The sequence below is a fragment of the Protopterus annectens genome, chromosome 12.part0, assembly GCF_019279795.1.
Source record: "Protopterus annectens isolate FY-2018-M chromosome 12.part0, PAN1.0, whole genome shotgun sequence".
NCBI lineage: Eukaryota > Metazoa > Chordata > Ceratodontiformes > Protopteridae > Protopterus > Protopterus annectens.
The window spans coordinates 380,786,956-380,806,325 of record NC_056746.1 but is presented as its reverse complement, the minus strand read 5'-3'; the positions used below and the strand labels follow the sequence as shown (position 1 = coordinate 380,806,325).

The following is a 19,370-nucleotide window of genomic DNA, read 5'->3' as shown; positions in this document are numbered from 1 at the left end:
GCAACTCACTAGGCTATCCAGGACAAATTACAAAATAATATTAGTCACTGAAGATGAAGCAGTGCATTAGTAGTACGGAGAGCATAAATGAGAAGAAGTATATAATAAAATATAGTTTCCATTCCTGAGCAAAATGTTATTTTTATACTGATATTTGATTCATACACCCACACGTCTGTCATGTGAACCAAATCCATGGAAGTTATGTATTCCATATTATCACATATATGAATGCTGCATCTCCTATACAATGGCACTGCAAAATTACAGTTTAATTAAAGCATTTTACACTTTATAACAGTGATGCAAATACAATGAAATAAATCACAATAAAAATGGATTTTGTTAATACAGAAATAGACCATATACACCACTTCTCACCTCTTTTGTTAGACAATGTATATACAAAACAACGATAAGCAAAAGAGTATGACAGTTACATACAGAAACAATGTTACATTTAAGAACTTATGCAGGCATAGCAGGTTACAAACTATCTGCTTTCTGTTATATGAAGTTTGTAATAGTAAATGTGTTTGTTCTGTCAAAACTGTTTCTGAAGAAGAGGACTTTCAGTTAATAGATGTTCTCCAAATCTCAAAACTGAAATATAACATTCTGGAAGATGACATAAAATTTGTATCACCACCACAGCCTGGGTGGTTGTTCTGCAACTCGACTCTTGAATAAGGTGATTTCATCCAGATGCATCATAGGAACATCTCTAATATCATCAGCAAGGCCCTCATGCAGCAGTGGGAAGATAACAACATTCAAAGCTGGTCGTTCTTTCTGAAAACTAAAAGAAAAAGGAAAAATAACTTGCGTATACTAAAAGAAACAATATCGTTAATGCAACTTATATTTCTTTTATATAAAACCATTGAGTTTGGAAAAAAAAAAAAGGATATCTAGTAAACTGATTCTACGTAAGAAATTAATGGTTTCAAAGTCTGATTACAGTGTGCAGGACCCATGCTTACCATAGCAGCTTGCTTTTAACTTGTGTCATCATATTTGTAAGATGATGATATAAAATTTGCTGGGAATCATAAACTGAAGTCCTGATAATTTTAAATGGGTCTGGGTCATACAACATCCTCAGCTATCAAACATGGCACTCATCAACCATGAACCTATCCAAAGTAATGGAAGCCAAAATTGTCTTTGGGGGGGGGCTGTGCCCCCTAAACCCCACACCTCTTCTTACTTGATTAGAACACCAGGTTAAAACTAACACTGGGGAAAGGGAAATGTTAGTTGAAAGTTTTACTCCCAGATAAGAGCCAGCAAGACAGAACCAGTTAAACGCATATGATAAACAAATGCTGTTATCCAGAAAATAATTTACTAGTAGTGCATATAGTTTGGTTTGAATACTAATTGTGATACATTGCTAAACTGATATATTGAGTCAAAAGTCATAAACCTATAGCAAAAAGGAAAGGAAAGGCACCACAGAGCAGCCTCCTCAAGTTGGCCAATTCACTTATGGGACTCTTTCAGATATAAAAGAACTAATTTTAATATACAATGTAGCTATTCCATGTTGCAAGAGTGATCTTGTTTCAGGCCTTTTTAGCAACAGCAAGCCACAATGTCAGGTTCTTTTCCAGTTTAAATGCTACTTGGCCGTGCCTTAATAGATAAAGATAACATTAGAGTCATATCCTAAGAGCTGATGGAAGGCAGTACTCCAGATGCAATTTTTTTGTTGGGAGGGGGAGGCTGCAGCTTCTTCTTGATTGTCTGGTTTGCCTAACTCTCCTGGATTTATACCAAAAAGTGTTGGGGGTAGTGAAGAGATTAATGTGCCCCTGGTCTGCATGATGATATGTGCCTGGATTTTTTTTTCTTTACACTTTAATCTTTCCTGTCTCTGAACTGTTGCCTGTTGATGTTTGATCTGAGGGCATTTAATGGGGATGTGCTGGTGTACTGACCCTCCCTTTGAGGTGACTCAGCTAATGTCGTCCACCGTTCCCCCACTAAGGGCAACATCCTTCTGTGTGTCCTCAGCTGCCACCAGGCACAGAGCATGGACAGCATCATGGTGAGAGCAGTCCACCTGAGGATGGGCACCCCCAGTCGTCCCTGCTAGACTGAAACACTAATAGATCAGAGGTTTATTCCTGTATATAACACAGTCTTGGCTAGATGTAAACATTTGAAGACAGGAGTGGCCAATAATAAAGTGACTTTGCCCATTATAAGAAACAGGATAGTTTTTTTTGATAAAACACAAAAGTTCTGCCACGTGTAAAGTTTACTGCAAATACTGAAAGCACTTTTGATTATTTGATCTCATGCATAAGCATGTTAAACCCAATAGATTTCCCTGGTTCAAAAGTAAGGCAGACTACAAAGTGTACAGCTCAGCTTAAGGGTTTTAAGTACTCCATCTAAGCTGGAACTCACATGATGCATGAATGAAAGTATTAAGCCATATGTTGAAATATTACTACTGTTTAAGCAAGTCAGTTGGATGACTGAGAGGATCTGAAATCTTATGAATGCTCAATTCTTATAACCTATGAGAGCTGGTTTCTAGCCAGTGTCCGAGTTTGCTGAAATCAAGCGAGTAACGTTTTTAAACTTCTAGTTTGATCTCCTTCCTTAAAAAATGCATGGAAATCTTTAACTCTGCCAGTGTAAGGGCTATGTCACTAATTAAGACTGAAAGCGGTAGAAAACCAAGCACTGAACCCTGGCTGACAGTTGTCATGAAAGCATCTTGAGACAGCAGAGCTTGATTCAACCTTAAAGGGTCTCCCTTTTAAAGATGATCAATAATGAGTTAAATTGGTCCTTGCCAAAGCCTAGACTTTCCAGATTTTCCAGTCAGCTTAGAGTGGCTGACAGATTAAAAGCCCTTTTTAGAACAATAATTACAGCATGTCAGCAACATATACTCCATATCAATGTACAGGGTGTTCTTAATGTAGGAATGGCTATTAGAGTACTAAATCTCCTCCTAAAGCCATGATGCATATGCCAGGGAAGTCCATACTTATCTAGATGTTCAATCAAAGATGACAGACTATTTTTTCAGGACCTTGGATAAGGGCCATAGATAAGTAGTATGCTGAAAGCCATTCTACTGTTTTGGAAGAGAAACCACTTTCAGTAAGGGTTTATTCAAACTCTGATTAAATGCAGGGTAAACAAATCCTGATACAAGTCAAACACTGTAAATATATATTAACAACTTTGAAAGAGACGACCAGCCATTTTAAGGAAGACGACTTGTAGTTTGGAAAATTGGATTCCAAACAGCTTCCAATTCATCCAATAATTTTCAAAATGTTTTGCAATAACTTTCCTTAAAGAACAACTAGACTCTAAATACATTTCCTTTTCCAGAATGTATTTGCCTCTGTAAAGAATGATCCCTATGTTTACATATTAAAAAAGCATGACCAAAGTTTCTTCCATTCTTTAGCATTTCTATCCTAGCCAGCTACCTCACTGCACACCATGATGGGCTGAATGAAATCTCATGATACTTTCTTCAGGAATCTGCCTCTCTTGCTTTTAAATCATTTCGCATATCACATTTGAAAGTTTTTTGATCGCAAAGAAAACACATATAGCAAGATATCTGTAACTTTATTTTATACCCAACAAGTTCATAGTTATTCAGGCTCAAAATTTACAACTTCGTTTACTGTATATGGTCATTTGCAGATGCATTCTTGCTATTCCCTGGAGGCATACACCTATACTTTGTTTTGCAGTCCAAAAGTAAAGAAACTTGATAGCTAGTGAAAGCAATTCACTAGTCAGAATACTCTGGCTAACTTAGGAAGGACAAATCAGCATATGGTGGCTAACTCAGGGAAGGAAGGTTGAAGGAAAATAGGACTAGAAACTCACAAAATTGCACACAAGGCTACACTGTCATAGTTGCACACAAGGCTACACTGTCACAGTTGCACACAAGGCTACACTGTCACAGTTGCACACAAGGCTACACTGTCACAGTTGCACACAAGGCTACACTGTCATAGTTGCTACTAGTTTTCACTTTAGCAAACACTTTTTAAGGCTGCGTAACACATTAGGATACAAATATGTTGTTAACCAGGATTCTCAAACTTAGTAATTTTCACGATTTCCATTCTAAATTAATGAAACTTGTGATTTGAGTAGAAAAACCAAGGCAGATTAATCGCATCAGCTGTGCTCTAACAGTATATTATGGGCAAAATCTAGCTTTGCTAGAAACAAAGATCGTATCAGAACATTTTCCACCAAGAGATTGTTCAGAGTTAGAAAAAAATCACAATTAGTAATGCGTAGTTATCGTGCTGCTGACAAGTTTTAACTATACAGAACTCCATGACAAGATTAAAAAAACAGATAGTCCTTGTTCATAGGGATCCTTTAAAGATTGTTTCACTGAAATTAAAACAATGACAGAGTTATTTCACAGCAGTATAAAAGCTGGAAATTAAAAATTACAAATGAACACTTGGCTGGGGGCATTGTGCTGGTCAGAATTACACTGCAGTTCCCCTTTAGACAACAACGTAGTGGGGAATTTGTAGTCACCAGACAAGAACTATCCTGTATGCTACAGTAGATTTTCAGTTTTTCTTCTGAGAATTCCTCACCTATCCATTTCCTAAAGACATTCAGGTTCTCACAAACCCTATCTTACCAGATGACTGAGAATAATCTAGAATTTATTTTCTGCTATCAGATGTAATCTTTCAGAAAGAGGGAGCACTAACTTATTTCAGAAAGTGAACACTTCCTCCCCAGTATGTGACTTAAGGAATGAGAAGTAAAAGGAAGAACTAGGATAGGTGGTTAAAGGCTATATAGGGAAACACAATGATGAGTCTCTTCTTTTCATTAACCTACAGTTTAGAATGATGGATGGCAGCTGGTATCTACTGTTAAAAAATGCAAGTTAAACACTCCAGCAGAAAGGTGAAGTCCCACGGAAACAATTACTCCTGAAAGGGTAACCAACACTAAGAGAAACAGAAACTGGAGTAATAGTGACCTTAACTTGAAATGAGAAATTCAAACTAAAAAAGCAGTGGTGAAAGCCAAAAGAATGTTCAGGAGATGCATAGCACAGGAAAATGATTTTACAGATGCTAAAGACATCTTTCTACTATACTGACATTAATAATGGAACATCAAAAATTGCTGTGTTCAGTTTTGGGGAATGCAAGTAAAAGACTGGTAATAAATAGCATACAATGAAGAACTGCAAAAATGATGAAGAGACTAAGGGACTAGGGTATGAAGAAAGAGTCAGTAGAACAAGGCATTCAAAACCTTACATGCACAGCCGGTTATAGGCACCAGCGAACCCTGCGGTCACTGGGGGCCCCCAACCACTGCAGGTTATGTTATCTTGTTATTTGGTAACATGTATGCTAAACCAGCAAAAGCTAGTACAGCAAGCTTGAATACTTAATAAAGCAGGTAAGTAATAACTCTTATTTATTATTTCCTTCAAAATTCAAAGATATTTAGTTACAGTAGCAATATTATGTCAAGTAAGAAGCTTTACAAATTCATTAAATATTTACCAATGACAAAATGCCCCTGGCCTAGTTAAGCCCTGTTGGTGGACATCCTCTTCACTAAAATTAACATAGCCAGCTTTATGTACCTCCAATAGCTGTGGGTGCAGGGGGCCCCATACTCATCAGTGGCTGTGTGGAGGTCCCACAAAAGCTGCTGTTTGTTGGGGAAAAATGACGAGAAAAAATGTATTAATTTTCGATTACACCCTTTAACCTGAACAAGACTGTGATATGACCCTGCTAGGGCAAAGCTGTAATGAACATAAACAAAGTAAGCACTAGAGACATCAGCAACCCAGGATGACTGATCTCAGTGCAAACCTTGGAATTTAAGAAGAGCTGATGCTTCTAATCTTCAGGGATGGTTTCTTTTTCAGGGTTTTTATACATTCTGGCAAAACAACTGATACTATAACTCTCAACGTCTTTGCTGAAGAATTCTGTTCAGTGATAAAAATGATAACATAATTAAGTCTTAAAATGAGGAACACATTTTAAATATTACTATAATTCACTTAAAAGTTACTAGACTAACACATTTTACATCAACATGCAATTTTAGACAATAAGTATAAAACTCTGATGACTGGATGTATTGTGACAGAGCAAAATTATGAGGCAAAATCAGGAATATCTGTGAAATCAGGGATAGTGATAGGTATTAATTTACTACTCAGTGAGGTAAATAAAAATGACTTATTCCTGCTGCTGTTTGATGACTGCTAAACAGCACTCACTGATAGGGTTGCCACCTTTTCACATGCCCAAAGTGGGACATTTTTGGTACAAACGTCAGATTTTGCAGGCCAAAACATACCCACGGCCAGTACAAAGGATAGCACTTCACTTTATTGCCTAAATAAAAGCTTATTCTTGTAGCATTTTAGTTGCTTATTCTGTTTCTTATAACATTTAGGTGTTTCAGATACAGAATAACTGTTTATACAACTATTACATAAATTATAGGAAATAATTTTGCCCTAAAATTGCAGGACACAACTGCCCAAAGAGGGACTGTCCCTCACAAAGTGGGACAGGTGGTAACCCTACTCACTGATCTTGTGTAGCAGTACTAGTGTTGTACAAAGTATTTGCTGAAATAAGTACAACACTAGCATTGCTCTGTGTGTGTGTGTGTGTGTGTGTGTGTGTGTGTGTGTGTGTGTGTGTGTGTGTGTGTGTAAAAAATATCAGTTATTTGTATCAATGCATACATCCAACAATGCTGGAAGACGCACATTATTCTTCTGGGTATCAATACAAAATGTAGCTAACAAGTGATTATATTTCAAAAGTTAGGCATAAAATATGTCACAGAGCATTCATATACTTAGATCTTCTTGGAATCTGGTGGCCCCCACTCCCCAGACTGTATAAATGGATAAGGGGGCACCCTTAATCATCCTTGACTGTGGGGACCCCAAAAAAGCTGTTTTTGGTTGAGGAAAATTTAGGGAAAAAATGCTTTCATTTTCTGATTGCACTCTTTAGCCTGAATGTAGTTGTGATATGACCCTGTTATGCCAAAACCGATAATGGCCTCTGCCCTCAACCACAAACATTCTAAAACATCCCTGGCTCAGATGTTTGTGTACAGAAATTTGCCATAGATTATGTGGGGGCTGGGAATTGTGTAGTCATCCTTTCCTTTACTTTTCTAACAGACCTCAGAGGCATACAAAGAAAGTTACTTTAGCTGCTGTAGGGGCAGTGTACTGCCTGGTAGCAGCAAAGTAGAATACATTATTGCAATCATTATTTATTTTCACTTTCCTCACAATCAAACATCAGGCACATATACAGCTGGTTGCCTTTGGGGGTTAGGATCGAGGAGCAAGTAGGCATGCTATGTATATGTACTCCAGCAGTCACTTGAAATACATGATTGTGGCCATCTGAACCTCTGCTTTCATCCCAATCTAACACTAGAGGGTTGCATAGGCAGTGACTGTTTGTTTGGGGGGATTAGGGAGGCAGGCAGTATTCCCATACAGGATCTGTGCATCCTCACAACAATTGACGTGCTAATTTATTTTGAGCTACTACTTTTGTCAGCTTTGAATTTTAAGCCCTGGGTACAACTTATGTCTTCAGTGAAAGAAAAAATAAGACTGAAATTCTTTTTCTTACTCAAGATTTTTGTTTAGACCACTTTTGGATTAAAAGGTTGAGAAATGCTCTAAAATGCAACCCATAGCATCTACAACTCCTATGGCTTCTGAGGGCATCGGCTTAACTGAGTTATTTCCTAAATGGTTATTACTGTGCTGTCTTGGTCAAGAAAATATATTGAAAAGATGCAAGAAAAACTAAAGCTCTGAACAACAACATTGAATTTCTTTCCTTAATCATAATTTCTGTTCAAGCCATCATTGAGTAAAAAGGAGAAAAAACTTAAAAAGCATTTTATAGCATATATAAAGCTACACCTTCTTGAAAAAGCTGAAGAAAAAAAGATAAAATGTGAGAAATGGAAAAAAAAAAAAAAAGTGCATAATGTGGGAAGCCCAGCATGGGGGAAACAGAGGGGAGCTCTGTAGGATGTGTTTTTCTTTTTCTTGCGGGGACACAGTAAGCAGTGCCTGGGGCTCCATTGCACATTAGTTCAGCCCTGTACATAGAGTTGTTGTAATGTATCATTGTTACACATAAATGCCAGTAACTGTAAATGTCTCTTTGTGAGATGGGCCAACACAGTGTAGTATGTAGGGTCTATATCACATAGTCGAAGTTCTATAACTCCGAATACCTAATGGTTGAACCATTATGTTCGAAGTTACATAACTTCAACTACGGAAAAAAAAAAAACAACGGACAACAAAATAAATTGTTGTAAGCAGGGGGGCAAGCCCACCCCCCACATCCCCGGTACGTAAATATACCAACTCCGAGATCGCACCACACTGAACAGAATGGAAACCTCCGCTTATGGAGATTTCCATTCAAATGGTCGAACTTTTACAAATTCGAACTTATGTTCTCGACCATATGTGGTTCCAACTTGTAAAAGTTCGGCTACGTGATAGAAACCCTATTATGTAGGCCTGATTGTCATGGCAAAAAACAGTAATAGAGAATAAGCCTAGAAAGTGGCCAAAGGTATTAGGAAAAAGTCAGCTCTGTGTCCCAGAGAGACTGAGACCAGAATGCAATCTCATTCCCCGAGGTGTGACAAGTGACCTTGCCAAAAGAAATGGCTGGGCAGGAGGTGAAGGTGAGCAGTTAATGTCCACCCCAAGATTAGAATGGCAATAATCTTGGGCCTGTTTCTGAAATGACAATAAAGAGAAACTGAGATATCCCTCATGCAGTGAGGAAATAGCTGACAGACATGCACTATGGCTCAACAAGCAAAGTAGAAGCATGGCAACTGGACTTGGCATGTGGAAGCACACACTGGTCATCTGGGATTGCAGCACTACCACTGCAGTGTACCTACTAGGTGAGTGAAGGCTAAGCAGAAAGGTAAACCAGTCTTGAGTAATGGTCCAAGCTTCCCAACTCCTGCCTGCATGAATTACCAAAAACGTCAGGTGCTCCAAAATGTAAAATATTTTAGAAAAGGGAGACACCTCTAAAGAGGAGGGTGTCAAAAACTAGCAGAACTAGGGAACAAAAGGGTCATGTGAAGACTAGGGAACTTTGTGGTTTGGGCTGGCTGAGATGCACACAGACTAAACAAAAAAGATATTTGGGACAGAGCTACAAAGGCTAAAGTAGAAGCAAGGTAGAAGCACATGTGCCAGGAATGCTGCATCACTTATAGAGAGTTTAAAGGCCACATGACTGTAATCAGTTATCATCATTTTCATATCACTGCATCCACATGTCATGAATGAAGTGCTGTCTCAACTATTTCCTTTTATTTCATAAGCACTGATCCTGTAATGCTTCATGTTGCCAACAAATATCACACAGTGACAATGCAGCTATGTCACATCAGGTAAGAAAGCACTTGTCTTGCAGCTGCATAAATTGATTAGCCTTGTGTAAGTTTCATTAAATTCTATTCACTCATAATAATACAGCCTCAAAACTAATATACAAGGTCAACCAATATGATCATAATCTTGAAAAGCACACAACGCAAAATTACTCGGCAACCATGTACTCTCTTTCACATTATACAATTTAAAATACTCCAGTAGGAACTGCCACAAAATCACTTTAAGCAGTAAATAACATATGTTCTTAAAGTGTATATTGGTCTTTTACAAGAACCTACTTGAAATCTCACCTGGGTTCATCCTTCCCATCAATGAGAATTTGGAAAAATTCTGGAAAATCAGAAACTCAGAAATATATGTGCACCCACTCTGGCACACACTATTTTATAAAACTTCAGATATATAATCCATTCATTCACAATGCTCATCACCTCACTCCCTAGCCACCAGTTAACACCTTCCTGCAAACCAAGGAATAATGATGTGGGCGGCCACGGTGGTGCAGCAGTTAGCATTGTCGCCTCACAGCAAGAGGTTCTCCGGTTCGATCCTCGGCTGGGGTGCCTTCTGTGCAGAGTCTGCATGTCCTCCCTGTGGTCGCGTGGGTTTCCAACAGGTGCTCCAGTTTCCTCTGGGTGCTCCGTTTTCCCCCCACATCCCAAAGACATGCTGTAGGTGGATTGGGCACTCTAAATTGGCCCTAGGCATGTGTGCGTGCTTTTATGTGCCTTCCACGGAAGGTTGGGCACCGGGCTGGCAACTAGACACCATAAAATTCTACTGCCAATCATGAGTGGACAGGTGATCCGCTGTGGCGACCCCTAACCGGGAAAAGCTGAAAGAAGAAGAAGACTGTTAAAAAATAATGTAAAAGCATTTACTTGCCACACTTGTAAAGAGATCCAATACCACAAGTTGAATGAAGGTTCCCAAATTCAGAGATTACAAAGCAGTGTGTGTTTGTGAATCATAATTACCTTTTTAACACCAACACTCAGAGCACCTCCTGCCTTCAGTAGAACTAAATAAGTCAGAGAAAAGATAGTTGGCTCTTGATGACAGGCAGACTGAGGAGGCATCCTCCTGCAAATGTCACCACTCCCCCTTGCTATGGCTTGCTTCGGTATTAAACAGGTATGGGTCTAAAATTCAGTTTATTTATTGACATATGATTACCAGGAAAGCCTAACTGGGTAGAAGCCCATTTGCAGCAGAGGCCCGGGGAGAAAAGCTCCAAATTATTACAAAACATTTTAAGGACAATTATTTTACAATCTTCAAAAATAAAACAAAAACATCTGCAGTTTAAATAATTAAAAACATTGATTAATAATCGATTCAAGTTATATGACAATTATTCAATATTTAGAGAAATTTTTAGACAGTTTGTAGAGAAATTAAAGGTAAGTCAGTCTAATACAAACAGGAATTGCTATATTAAGTGAGAGTAAAACAGGCTTATGGTACAGTCAGAGAGAAAGTCAGGGAAGAGAATTTGATAGAAGTAAGGAAGTGAAGAAGGGAGAGTAAAGAGTTATAAGGAATGAAAAAGTACTTCTTTACATTTAGGGATATAGTTTATCCTGGTTTTAAGCAAGAACAGAGCCACATTTTAAATAGGAAGTTTTTCAGAGTGGTTTTGAAAGATGGAAGTAATGGCAATGACCTGATGGATGCAGGTAAGGAGTTCCAGGCCTTAGTAACCTTGTATGAGTACAGACAATGCACAGCAGATTTGATAGGTTTGTAGACAGACAGGAGTTTTTGGTCACTGGATCACAATGACCAACTGGGAACATAGTTGTGTAGAATGTTTTTTTAGTGCAGGACAGGCAGATGGATGCTGGATAATTTTATAGGTGGTAAGTAGTTGTTTATGTTAGTTGATGATGTAGTTCTAGCCAAATTAGGCTTTTTTGTGCTATACAGTGGTGGATTCTGAAAGGGGTATTTTGCTGCAAATTTAGCAACTTTGTTATAGCATTGTTCAAGTTTTAATTTTTGTGAAGCCTGGAGATTACTGAGGATGGCAATGCCATAAAGAAGTGTATGGAGAAGATTAGTGGCAAGTGTGGTTTTAGTTGCATCGGTGAGAATGTTTTTGTCTCTTAAGCATCCATAGTTTTTGATGAGTTTTTCTTATGCAATTTTGTATACGCAGGTCGAATCTAAGATTATCATCCACTATCACTCCTAATAATTTGCTATGAAAAGTAACTTCAATGGTTGTATTATCAAGAGAGAGGACTTGAAATTTTGTTTTATTCATGTGAGAGGGATTTGGGGGGAAAAAAGCAGTGGTTTGGTCTTTTTTGGGTTGAGCGTGAATTAGGAGCCATGTTACAGTGGCTGTTAAAAGTTTCCCAGAGTAATTTACCATGTTAGATGTGCAAATCAGAGTGGAATCATCTGCATATTGTATTAATGTGTCCTGTTGTCTGGATGTACAGAGGGTGTTGGTGAAAATGTTAAAGAGGATGAGCTCAAAGAAAATGCCCTGTGGTACATCGGTGGAGAAAGGCAGGTAAGGAGACAGCGTGGAGTACCATTTTACTGACGGATACTTATTGGACAGGTAAGCTTCTGAACCACAGAATGGTGGTCTGAAAGAGACCCAATGAGGACATTTGAAGTAAAAGTTTGCTGTGACCAACTGTGTCAAAGGCTTTAGACAAGTCTAGAAATAATGAAGAGACCAGTTTGCTGTTTTCTCTAGCTTTATTGACAGTGTCGATATAGGTTAGAAGGGAAGTGTTAGCACTATGGGAAGGATAGATGCCATGTTGTGTAGGGTACATGAGTTCTTCCTGCAGGAGACAGTCTAGCAGTTGTTTTTGAATACATTTTTCAAGCATTTTGGCGAGGGGAGATAAGACTGCTATAGGTCTACAGTTATTAATGTGTGTTGAATTTCCTCCTTTGTGCAAAGGGATAATGTATGTCTATTTCCAGAGAGAGGGAACGTGGGATTCCTGGACTGACCCTATAGGGATAGAGACAGCATAGGCAATGTTACTGGCTGCTATTTTTAGGTACTCACTTGGAAGGTCATCAGCTGAAGAGCACTGTTCAAGTTTAAGAGTAGTTTTATACAGGATGTGTGCAGAGGTTTGAAGGTGAAAGAAGATGTGTTGATGTGTGGCTGTTGGACAGGCTTGAGATTAGATATTGAAGAATCCTTGTTTAGAGATTCTATGCTATCTATAAAATAAGAGTTGAACTGTATTGCAGTTTCGAATGGTGTTATTGGCCGGGATGTAAAATTTCTTTAATGGATGTCCAAAATTTTTTAGGGTTGTGTGTAGTATTATTCTGAAATATATTACAGTATAGTTTTTTGTCTTCATTTATTTGCTTTTTAAGTTTGATTGTGAAGCATTCTGAAGTTTTCAAGACATTGAGGTGTTTTATATTCTTGCCTTTCCTTCCACACTTTTTCCTCTATCCTGCATTAGTATTCTACTCTTTCTGGATAACCAAATTGTATTATTTGTTTTTGGTCTCTTCCTTCTACCAGGTGCAAGGCTATTTAGGATATTAAGAACACTGATATTTATTTACTGACATTTGGTGATCGGGAAAGTCCGACTGGGTGACAGACGCCTTTTCAGTGGAGGCCTGGGGAGAAAAGCTCCATCATACAAAGTTTAAGTAATAAAACGTATATGCAGACAATCAAAATTATTGATCATCATACACTTGTATCACATTTGTCTGAGATATAATAATTTACATTAGGAGGTTTTCCATTCACAACATCTAAAACATAAATGACAATTTAGAGAAATAGATATAATTGTGTTAAGAGAAAGAAAAAAATGTAGTGTTAAATATTTGGTTGTATTAGACTTAAGGTTAGTAGAAATGTGGACATAGGTGATTGGTTGAGGGGGAGAGATGAAAAGAAGGTTGTAGGTTAATGCAGTAGAGATGTGTATTGTCACTCGTTCATCTCTAACACACATGACAAGAAGGCTGGGGTTTTCTTTTAGATGCTTTAATGCATAGAGACACTTCTGGATGGACAGCAGCATCATTAAATATGAATGAACTAGTTAACAGACAGAACTTACATATATACATGCTTACATTTCAACAGCTAACAATAAAATGGCAGTCAGTCTCGCACTTGCTCAATATTTATACACTTGTGCAAGCCCTTGGATAGCTTCTTAAAGGTACATACACACATACTGATCTATATTCTCCCTCTTAAAAAGATTGCCCTATATACAAAACAATATCTGAGACAGGCATGCATTACTATATACACTGGAAACAAAACACAATGTTCATGTCCAAGTTGCTTCACATCTGCTACAGCGTTTAGAGATTCAACCATATCTCATAACATAACAGTTGGAAACAAATTTAGCAACAGGGACAATCTGCGGTCCACAACTCATATCAGGAAAGTACAGTTGTGTACACTTACCATAAATGTAGATGTTCGAGTGTATTCACTGTTGCAGTCATCACACTTGGGTTATCTGCCTGCAGGTAGCCCTCAGTCGGCCCAAATACCAGAGACTTAGTATTTCTGTGTCGGATGCTATCGCTTCTTCCATGACGTCAGGTCATCAGTGGTATAAAAACAGGCAGCCGACACCATTACATCAGTTTTTCTTGCCCCAAATGTCAGCAGTCCCCAAAATGGGAGCTAGGAAATAGTCTGGAAAACACCACCAGTAAAAAGTAAATACCCATACCAGTAGGAATAGCCATAGAGAGGAGAGACAAAGAGATAGAGAAAACCAGGGGGCTGAAGGGTGGGTAACCAGGATTGCAACAGTGAATACACTCAAACATCTACATTTATGGTAAGTGTACACAACTGTACTATTTTCTTCGTGTTTCACTGTTGCAGTCATCACTCTTGGGTTGATTCCCAAAGGTGAGGAAGGGTGGAGGCAGTCAAGAAGAGTTAGGGTTGGCTAGTAGGTCTTGCAAGACTGCTGTAGCAAATCCTGCCCTGGATTTGGAAAATATAGACAGGTGGTAATGCTTGGTGAAGGTATGTACAGAACTTCAGGTAGCAGTTTCCAGTATGTCCCTGGTAGGGACTCCCCTGAGAAATGCTGTAGAAGTAGATGTAGCCCTAGTGGAATGTGTTCTGACCCCCTGAGGGGTTGGTTTTCCATGGTGCTTGTAGCAGAAATGGATGCAGTGTGCTATCCATTTGAAAATGGTTTGTTTTGAAATGGCCTTGCCCCTCTGCCCCTGTTGCAAAGCTGACTAGCAGCTGGTCAGATTTTATGAAAGGCTTAGTCCTACCAAGGTAGAACCCGAGCTGTCTGTGCACGTCCAAAGAGTGCAGGATCCTTTCCCCTTTATTCTGAGGATTAGGGAAGAAGGTAGGCAAATGGATGGACTGGTTGAGAGCCACACTGGACACCACTTTAGTCCTGAGGGAAACCCTATCAGTATGGAAAATAATGAAGGGTTCCACAGCCATCAGTGCTTGTAACTCAGATACTCTTCTAGCTGAAGTGATGGCCAAAAGCAAAGCTGTTTACCAAGAGAGGAATTTTAACTCTGCTGAAGCAGCAGGTTCAAAAGGGGGAAGTGTAAATTTTTCCAGTACAAGGTTAAGGTCCCAAGCAGGGGTTAGTGCTCTCCTTGGTGGCCTTAACTTGTTTGCCCCTCTCAGGAACTGTTTGATGAGAGGGTGAGAGAATAGAGGTGGCTCAGTATTGTAATGAGGCGAGATGGCAGAGGGATGGATCTTAATGGAGGAGAAGAATAGGCCTCTGTGGAGTAGTTCTGCTAGGTAACCCAGGATTAGAGGTAAGGAGGGCAGAGCTGTGTCCTTTCCTTTAGACTGAATCCAAGAAAAATACTTTTTCCACTTTTCAGCACAGGATTTCCTAGTACTGGTCCTTCTGGCTTCAAGGATGACATCCAGCACCTGTTTGCTTAGGGTTGCTGGTGGAGTATTTAAGGAATGAGCCAGGCTGCAAGACTTAGGGTTTGCAATTGTGGATGCAAAATCTGTCCCTCCTGCTGGTAAAGCAGGGTTGGGGTCTGATGTAGGTGCCACGGTGGCACCGTTGTCAGGCTGCACAAGAGTGGGTACCAGCGGTGGCGTGGCCAGTCCGGGGCAATCAGAATTGTCCTTGGCCTGTCTTGTCTTATCTTGTGTAAAACTCTTGAGAGAAGGGGCAGCAGGGGAAAGGCTGTGAAGGATCCTGGTGCAGCATTTCCTTAACTGGTCGTGGTAAGGGGAGGCAAAGAGATCCACCTCTGGGGACCCCCATTTCTGGATCAGAAGGTTGAAGGGCTCCAATTTCCACTTGTGTGGGTCTAGGAGATTTCTGCTTAAGTCTGCCAGTGAGTTTTGTTTGCCTGGCAGGAAATGAGCTTGTAGATGGATTTGGTTGTCCAAGGCCGTGTTCCACAGGGCCATGGCTAACCTGCAGAGTGGGTAAGAATGCCCCCCCCCACTTGTTGATGTGCCACATAACTGTAGTGTTGTCTGTTTTTATCAGCAGTTGCCTTGGAAAGAGTAGGTGTCTGAAAGCTGCCGGGACATTTTGTACAGCTAACATCTTTTTTTGGTTGATGTGCAGGAGAATTTGACTTGGGCTCCAGTGGCGCTGAACACATTTGCCTGCCATGTGAGCCCCCCATGCATAGTCTGATGCATCGCGTCTATATCACGTTATCGAAAGTTTACTTAATCGAATCAATAAAGGTCGAACTTTATTGATCGATTAAGTAAAACAACGAATAAAGTAAAAAAAAAACAAAAGCAAATTAAAAGGAAAAAACTAAATGGCGTAGGCAGTGGGGCAAGCCCCCCTGTACCCACCACACCCCCCCTACTTAAATATACCAACTCCAAGACTGCACTACATTGAGGTAAATGGAAATCTCCCCTTATGGAGATTTCCGTTTACTTGCACGATGTTCTTCACTTTCGATATTGTTGTGCCGACAATATCAGACTCGATATTGTCAGCTTACAACAACGTGAAGTAGACCCGATGCATCTGTGGTCAGGGTCTGGGCGGCATGGGGTAGAAAAAAAGGCAGTCCCTTGTTGTGATTACATGCTTCTGCCCACCAAAGGAACTCTGTCTTTAGACAAGATATGATAGGAATGACCGTTTCCAGGTCCTGAGAATGTTGGCACCAAAGGCTTTTTAAGTACCACTGAAGTTTCCTCATATGCAGTCTTGCATATGGAATTAGAAGAATACAAAAGACCATGAGCCCTAGGGCTTGCAGTATTTTTCTTGCAGATAGCTGGGTTCTGGTGGCCATTTGTTTGAAGTAATCTGTCAGAAAGACCTGTTTTTCTGAAGTGAGGAATGCCATCTGGGAAGTTGTGTCCAAGCTTACTCCCAGGAATACAATCTTTTGCATGGGTACCAGTTGAGATTTCTTTTCGTTGATGGTGTAACCCCAATGAAGTGAGTAGGCTTTTTACAAATGCCAGGTGCTGAAGCAGCAATTCCTGACTGTCTGCCTGAATCAAGCAGTCGTCCAAGTAGGGGTATATTTGGATTTTTCTCTGCCTGCAGTATGCAATGGCTGGAGCCAGGCATTTTGTGAATACCCTGGGCACAGTAGATAAGCCAAAGGGAAGTGCAGAGAACTGATAATGCATAGACCCTGCTCTGAAACGTACATACTTCCTACATGACTCCCTTATGGGGATGTGCAGATAGGCTTCCTTTAAGTCTAGGGTGACTAACCAGGCATCCTTGGCTTACATAGGGAGAAGCTGTTGCAGGGTAAGCATCTTGAATTTTGGTACCACCAGGAAGGTGTTGAGAATTGAAAGATCCAGGATTGAGCACCAACGAACCTCTTTTCTGGGTACCAGAAAAAGTCTGGAGTAGAATCCTTGCCCCTTCTGCTCTACTGGAACAGGCTGAATAGCTCTGATATTGAGCAGGGGATGTACTTGGTTTTGAGCCTCTGCCCACTGGTTTGGAGGAAGGTCTGGAAACCCGCTTGGGTTTGGCAGTGAATGGAAATGAAATTTGTACTCCTGGGATACAATGTTGAGGACCCATCGGTCCTGAGTAATGGGCATCCAGTTTTTTGCATGAAGGGCAAGTTTTCCTCCTAGGGGCACAAGCAATTGGGCAGGGCTGGGAAGTAGAGGTGAGAAGTCATTGTGAGCTTTTTCCATAAGGAGGTGGCTTACCACTCCCTGCTTTAGGAGTGGGGGCACTCCATTGCTTAGACCTCTGCATACCCTGAGACTGCAGTGTGGGTGGTCTGTTTCCCCTGGGTCTTGTTTGGGAAGGTCTGGAGGGGGCTGGAAAGGACCAGTGTTTTGAAGGGCAATGCCTACTGAATCTAGGTGGTTGCACTTGTAGGAATTCTTTAAAAGTTTGCATATATTTAGCCTTTTCTTCCATCTTTTTAAGAACTTCTTCTGCTTTGGTGCCAAACAAACAGTCCTTATTTAAAGGAGCATTTAGTAATTTAGATTTGACATGATCTGGCAAGGTCTGCTCCTTCAGCCAAGTACGTCTTCTCAGTACAGAGCCAGTGACTGCTGCCCTGCAAGATGCTTCTAGGGCATTAAGCCACACTGCAAAGTATGCTTACTAACTTGGTTTGCAGAGTGCATAAGCTCCTGCAATTCTTTATTTTCTGCACAATCTGGAAAGGTTACGACTTTTTGTTTAATAAGTTCCATAATATAATGCTGAAATGTGAAACTGGCAATTCAATGCCCTGATAGCAAGAGTTGCAGAGGTATATACCTTCTTACCCCATCTGTCCAAATTTCTGGAATCCCTGTCCGAAGGGGTAGGATTTTTGGCTGTAGTAGCCTTAATACCTTTAGGTCCCTGGGAAATGATCGCTGGATCAGCAGTAGGATTCTTGAAAAGAAACTTGTGAGAATCAGGTACTCTGTAGTGCCTGTCTAGTTTCCTAAGGGCCGGAGGTAAAGTCTCTGGAGTAAGACTGGATTCCATAAAAACATCAGCCACAACATCCAGGACAGGGGGGTATAGCCAAGGGCCTGTGCTGAGGCAACTCTAAAAATTTTCTGAGTCTCTTTTTGGACTGAGGATAGTCTTGGCATTCCCAATGGAAATGCTCTCTTAAGGTATAAAAGGTTTCACCAAAAGGGAAATCCTCTGGAGGGGAGGCACAGGGAATGGATTCCTCTGCATCTAAATCCTCATATGCGGATAACGGCATGTCTTCATAATCAGAAAGAACAGAGCCATTGGACTCCTGGTCTGTAGAATCTGTAGGGGACGGTGTTCTAGGTCTCTTAGCAGGGGAAGGCTGGCTTTCCCTAATCAGCATAATAAGGTCTTCAGCCATTCTAAGCAATTGTTTTTGTGGCCTGGGTGCTTGAGCATGAGCTTTGGTCGCCAGTTTTCTAGGTGTAGTGCGTACTCTGGGCACAATAAACTCAGTAGTTTTGGTAAAAAATGAGGTTGTCGGTTTAATTTGAACATCGGTAGGATGAAAAACTTCCTCAGAAGCCGGTGCCTACACAGTGGCTCTGGACTCATCTAAAGTAGAGACATCCGCTGGTTCCATCCGAATGGGCCTCAGCAGAGGCCTGCAAATCCACAGAAACTGGCATCAGGGGCTGCAAAGGCTCCTCACCGAGTACCGGCGGACTAGCGAATAGCTTAACGGAAGCGTCGTCGGCAGTTTTGGACCTATGCGGTCTGTCTCTGTCTTTATCCTTATTTTTTTTGGAAGATCGGTAGATGGATGGCTTACCGAAACCATTTCAGAATATGGTGATCGAGAGCGAAAGAAATTAGCGACAAAGATAGCCCGATGACGAATGGTTCGGGCGTTAAACAAAGCACAAAACCAACAGCGAGGAACATTGTGGTCTGGGCCTAAACAGGTGACGCAGTAAGAATGAAAATCTCTGTGA

At 40.4% G+C, this 19,370-nt stretch overlaps 1 protein-coding gene across 1 annotated transcript in view; it reads right to left on the bottom strand.

Annotated features, from left to right (window-relative positions):
* Positions 1–251: 251 nt before the first annotated feature.
* FBXL18 (F-box and leucine rich repeat protein 18) overlaps positions 252–19,370 on the bottom strand; it is a 908,463-nt gene continuing 889,344 nt past the window's right edge. Inside the window, exon 4 of the mRNA XM_044089478.1 lies at positions 252–799. Coding sequence (XP_043945413.1) covers positions 643–799 — 157 coding nt within the window. The 3' untranslated portion in view covers positions 252–642. The remainder of the gene's footprint in view (positions 800–19,370) is intronic.